Source organism: Triticum dicoccoides, chromosome 2B, assembly GCF_002162155.2.
Source record: "Triticum dicoccoides isolate Atlit2015 ecotype Zavitan chromosome 2B, WEW_v2.0, whole genome shotgun sequence".
Lineage (NCBI taxonomy): Eukaryota > Viridiplantae > Streptophyta > Magnoliopsida > Poales > Poaceae > Triticum > Triticum dicoccoides.
Window position 1 is genome coordinate 698,874,738 of NC_041383.1, and position 5,473 is coordinate 698,880,210.

At 47.0% G+C, this 5,473-nt stretch overlaps 1 protein-coding gene across 2 annotated transcripts; it reads left to right on the forward strand.

The window, feature by feature from the left end:
- Positions 1–358: 358 nt before the first annotated feature.
- LOC119365696 lies at positions 359–3,604 on the forward strand. Of its 2 annotated transcripts, none has more exons than XM_037631346.1 (6): positions 359–571; positions 1,390–1,545; positions 1,636–2,292; positions 2,371–2,815; positions 2,955–3,036; positions 3,172–3,604. In XM_037631346.1, exons 2-6 carry the CDS (start codon positions 1,416–1,418, stop codon positions 3,382–3,384), a joined length of 1,527 nt encoding a protein of 508 aa, XP_037487243.1. In that variant the 5' UTR covers positions 359–571; positions 1,390–1,415; the 3' UTR covers positions 3,385–3,604. The 2 variants fall into 2 exon arrangements, with proteins under 2 accessions (XP_037487243.1, XP_037487242.1); XM_037631345.1 differs by having other exon boundaries at positions 360–571; positions 1,386–1,545.
- Positions 3,605–5,473: the final 1,869 nt, after the last annotated feature.

The following is a 5,473-nucleotide window of genomic DNA, read 5'->3' on the forward strand; positions in this document are numbered from 1 at the left end:
TCAGATAACTTTGTGTAATGGGAGAGGGATTATGTTAACCCGGGCAAAGCTGAGCGTGCAAAAGAGGATGGACACTTTACGTTAGATATAGAGAGTAAAAGGCCGTCTTAAAGGTTGTTGGTAATGGTAACAAGTACAGCAAACGGCGCTCTGTTTGTGCCAGGATGGGTTTCTACGGTGGTCGTAGCAGTGATAGCAGCCAGCTCTGTGCTTTCACTGCGTTGATGAGACCTTTCGTTGAAGTGGAAACATACATAATTTTTGCCACGGCCAGAGAAACTGAGCTGTGGACAGGACTCCTGTCCAGTAGGCGTAATAAGTAAATAAAAAGAACTAAAAAAGGGCAAGACATCAGATCTCTGCTTACAGTAGCCTAGTCCCCACTGCGTAGCGTAGTGTGTTCTGTTCTCTTCTCCCATCACGCCCATCTCCTCCCCACCCCATTCTTCCTCCAGCACTCTCAGCAGCCGCCGCCCAAGCTGAGAGGGAGAGGGCCACACAGAAGCACGCATCCGGCCAGCAGACCAGCACGGAGCGAGCAATGGAGTATGAGAGGATTCACAAGCCCCAGGTACGGGCTCAGCGCCTCGCTTGATCCCACCTAGCTAATTAGTGCCTACCCTCTCCATACCGATTGTATGCTTCAGTTACATTTTTTGCTGTGGTTTTCTGGAAATATCTCGTCTTCTGGATATAGATGCGTTTTTTCTGCTCCTCATTTCCATGTCTACCGTGTTTTGTTGCGTTTTTATACTAGTAGCTTCCCTTTTCTTATCGGAAGATCAAAGCCAGTCTACCTTTTTTAGCAATGATATGATAAGATTAAAGATAGTCTTCGCAGACAAACGTCGGAGGTGAGCAATTTGGGAATAATTTGTGCCTTTTTTTCAAGAATCCAGGAGTTGGTTGGCGGTTTGTTTATAGACTGTAGATTCGTTCAGCTATCACTTATTCGGTAAATCAGTTCTGTCAGTCAGAGGGAAGCTAAATAGTTGAAGTAAACGTACTGCTAAATCTGCAGAAAAACTGTTGCTTCTATATAGGTAGTGGAAATCTAGAAAGAACGCCCATTCTGAAGAATTTGGCGTCGGCGCTATTTTTAGTACTACATGCTAGAGTGATGATGATTTCGCTACCCCGGTGTCCCAGTCAGGAAATAGAAGTGTCAAATGGTCATTCTACTGGCTGTCACTGTCACAAAAAGTCTAAAAATCTTGCATCACACTAGTACTTCTAATTTCCTAACAGATTTATAAAGTTCTAAGATACCAACAAATCTTCTATACCAAGTACTAGAATACAGTAGAAGTTACCAACTTGAATTAAGACATATTATGCTGTAGTGCTTCCATAGATAAAGACTGACCTCTTCGGTGTTCATGTAGGCAGGCGCCCTCTCTCCCACAAAGCTGAGGATGAAGCTCCTGGGAGCCCACAATCGCGTGAGGGTCATCAGCAGCAGCTCGTCACGAACATCGCCCTCAAAGAACGCCGAACCGTCGCAAGCGCAGAACAGATTATTAGTATGCGATGTTCTTGATGAAGGTAAATACATGATGCTAGCCTATTTATGTTTAACTTACTTTTTCCCTGATCAAGGAAATCACATCTATAGCCATCTCGCTCTGCTTGCAGTTTCAGACAGCTCCGGTGCCGCTAAATGCCCTTCAGCAGTCAGCAACACCGAAGTTGTAGACAAGGATCCAGCAGTAGATAGCTACAAGGTTCAGAACATGTCCAAGGGTTCAGTTCACCAACCGGCGCCGAGCAACTCAAGCATGATACATCCAGTGCGAACTGTCGAGGAGGACAGCAATGAATGCGACAGTGGTCTTGACAATGCCAGTACCAGCAGCTTTGAGTTCCATGGAGGCGAGAAGACGGCGGCACAGAACCCAACGGCTGGGTACTTCTCAAGACAGGCTTCCTCCAAGTGGAACGACGCCGAGAAATGGATTGTGAACAAGCAGACTGTTCAGCAGAATACCACCAAGGGTGCATCGCAGAACCAGACTGCACACCAGGTGAGTTCCGCTGCGCCCAGGGGCGGTGGCGTTGTGCCCAAACACCACGGCGCATTTGCTCGCCCCATTCAGAACATGAAGAGATTCAATCCGGCTTCGTCGGCCTCTCGGAGCATATTAGAGAGGCTGTCTTTCGCTTCACATCAGCCGAAGTTGGTCAGGCATGCTGATGTCTGTGCAGATCAAGGTTCTAGCGCCAACTCAGACTATCAGAAGGGTCAAGCTGAAACCAATTCAATTGCAATTAAGACCTGCAATGATACTGAAGGTAGCTTTCTCATTGTTACTTTACAGTTCAATTTTCTGCCTTCGATTTCTGTCAACTGATATGAACTATTCCACACAGCTATTTCTACAGTTCAGGCGGTGTCTGTGAGAGATGTGGGCACAGAAATGACCCCAATACCAAGTCAAGATCCATCAAGAACCGGAACACCACTTGGGTCTGTGACACCGACCCGGAGCCCTAACTGTTCGATACCGTCAACTCCTGTAGGTGGACGATCGACAGCATCAATAGGAGAAGACAACGCAGATGATGGTCCTTATTTCAACCGAAAAGGATCTACCAATGAAATGTCAGAGGATGAAATCAGGCTCAAGGCAAGGAAAGAAATCGCTGCCCTAGGTGTACAGCTAGGAAAGATGAACATTGCTTCGTGGGCTAGTAAAGAGGAGCTAGAATTAGTCTCTGCGACACCGAGCATTGCTGATCTGGAGCGGATGAAGCAGGAATATGCTACTCGTGCTGCAGCATTCGAGGACGCTGAAAATTCTAAACACACAGCACGGTATTCTTCCATCAGATGACTATCTGGTACCCTTCGTTGTTTGTTCTGCTAGTGAGCTATAAAAGGAGATAGAAACAGAATTAAATTTTGTAAATAGTGGTTTTCTTCTTGTTGTCTGAAATGGTATTGCATTGCTTAGATTCAAGAAGGAAGAGCTGAAGATCGAAGCATGGGAGAGCCGTCAAAGAACAAAAGTTGAATCTGAAATGAAGAGACTAGAGGTGCATTTCCACTGTATTTCACTATCATCTGCATGCCAGCTGCTTTTGTTTGCACCAACACATACTTTGAATGCATATCATACTTCTCAAGTACTGTAGCTTGTAGCCTAGTAATGACAAATTGTTCTATGGCAGGAACGCGCGGAGAAAATGAGAAGCGAGGCCATGGCGAGGATGGCCGAAAGGCTGGAGCTGGCACGCCGCGTGGCCGAGGAGAAGCGGGCATCAGCCAACGCCAAGATGAACAAGCAAGCAGCAAGGGCAGTTCAGAAGGCCGATCTGATTCGCCAGACAGGACGGATTCCAGGGTCACGTATCCTATGCTGCGGCTGCTTCTGTGAACCCTAGCGTATTATATGTTCAACGACTAGGTTGTTAAATATGATCGTGGGGAATCTAATTTCCTCGTTCTATAGTCAGCATTCCTTGGTTTTTTAGTATGCAAAAGGGAATGTCTGGTCTAGGCGATTCAGGTGTACACATTCTTCATTGTCATATAAATAATTTGCTCGGTGTGAAGTGTGCCAAGTTCTTGTTTTCTGAAGAAAAGGCACCAAGATATTCGTCAGTGGACTCTTTGATTTGATCGCTGGAATCGACGAGCCATTTTGGCTGGCCATATGGACAGAGACCATTCCATGGCTAATGGATTCATTTGCCTTTCTTTCTTGTCGTGATGAACCAAGTTACAGGTCAAATTCATGTTTCTGGGATCTTACATAAAGTGGCCCGGCTGCTGCTCTCGTTGGCTGTTCATCTGTCTTGGTTCTGTGCTGCTCACGGCCTCACGGGTCTCTTTAGACTGAAGTGTTCACGGGTCTCCGAGAGCAGTGCGTCAGTACAACGCATGACGCAGTGAACAGTAAAGCGAATAGCGAAAGTACTTCCATCAGTCAAAATGGGCAGCAGCTGATGAGTACTACAAAGTTCGAGGAAAGTACTTCCATCAGTTGGTAAAAACCTGCAAACTATGGACTCGCTACGGTGTCAGCGAGGCTTCCAGAGTGTAGACAGTAGACATACCTTCAGTCATTCCGCCAGGTAGTCAGTGCAAGGTGGATCTACAGTTGACATTTCTCATATCGTTCTTCGCCCCTCCACGCTGGACCAAAATCATTCTTTTGACCTTTTAGTCAAAATTTAGGCAATTTGATCCCGCTTTAAAAGTTTAACACAATCTGGCCTTCGGCGGCTGGGACGTGGTCAAAGCCCGGTGGCCACCCCAGGCCACGTTGACGTGGCAAAGTACCTACCGCTAAAGTGACAGGCGGTAGGACGTATACCTTACAGTCGAAGCCATTCTTTCTCCTGGAGAACGAACAGAGAGGTTCGGCTCTTTCTCCCAACTCAAATCCTCCCTAAATCTCCGAGGTTTTCGTGTGTCTGGCCTTCCCTAAGTTGGTAGTGGTAATCTTCCCTGATTCCTCCAATTTTTTCCCTTTAAATTCTCGGATTTTGCATGCATTATTTAGCACTAGGTGAAACCCTAGTTTCTTGTTGAATTCGTAGTTCTATGTGATTGCATAGTTTCTTTAGAACATACAGCCGGACTCTTCAAATTGACCGGCGGGCGCAGGGACCACCGACCGGACATGAGAGAGAAGCAAAAAGTAGCGAAAAATTGGCCCAACCGGACCCCTCAAAGCCTCCTTAAATATCCAGGTTGTCCGCTAGCCCAATTTGTGCAATTTTGACAGACGCTACCAACCTTGTGCATGAGGGGCCACACAAAAGCCACTGAGATGCCATACAACGAACGATATGTGCCATACTTCGAGAAAGCAGGCTTACTACCCTTTGTCCTCATGTTCAAGCGTGCCCCGGCAAAGATCAACCATGTTCCCTCATTGCCCTACTAGACCATTGAAGGCCCACACAGTTTTCACCTCCGTTGTGGCGGAATGACGGTCACCCTGGAGGACTTCGCCACGATCACCGCCCTTCCAATCAACGGTGAGCCTCTCACCCAAAATATGGACAACGGGGTGGCGTGTGAGGGTTACAACTCTCATTGGTTCTTGCTCCCCCTCTATTGACGCAAATGGAAATAAGGGTGTCATGTTCAAGTGGCTACTTGCTAACAAAGGGGGATGCCTGCGAGGGGTTGACAAGGGGACAGAACAACAATACGCGCGGGCATGTCTGTGGTATCTCTTATCGCAGGTCGTCTTTTCAGACTGCTTAGGGGACATCGCCTCGTGGATATACTGAGATGCTAAGTACAACTTGGGTCTGATGGTCTTGACTTTTGGACCCTTGGCCCGTCTAGACTTTTGGACCCCTAGTTGTACTTAGCGTCTCAAACTCTTAGAAAGTTGAGATACATCCACAAGGTAATTAATGTCCCTTGAGCAGCCTATAAAGACGACATGCAATAAAAGATACCACATATATGCCCACGCATATTGTTGCAGTCTCCTCGTTGACCCCTAGTGGA

Bases quoted from the DNA above. Each gene is read 5' to 3' on its own strand.
- LOC119365696 (XM_037631345.1), top strand. From the start codon at position 542: ATGGAGTATGAGAGGATTCACAAGCCCCAG. The intron at 1,546-1,635 runs GTAAATACATGA...CTCTGCTTGCAG, and splicing joins ATGCGATGTTCTTGATGAAG to TTTCAGACAGCTCCGGTGCC. The intron at 2,816-2,954 runs GTATTCTTCCAT...TGCATTGCTTAG, and splicing joins AATTCTAAACACACAGCACG to ATTCAAGAAGGAAGAGCTGA.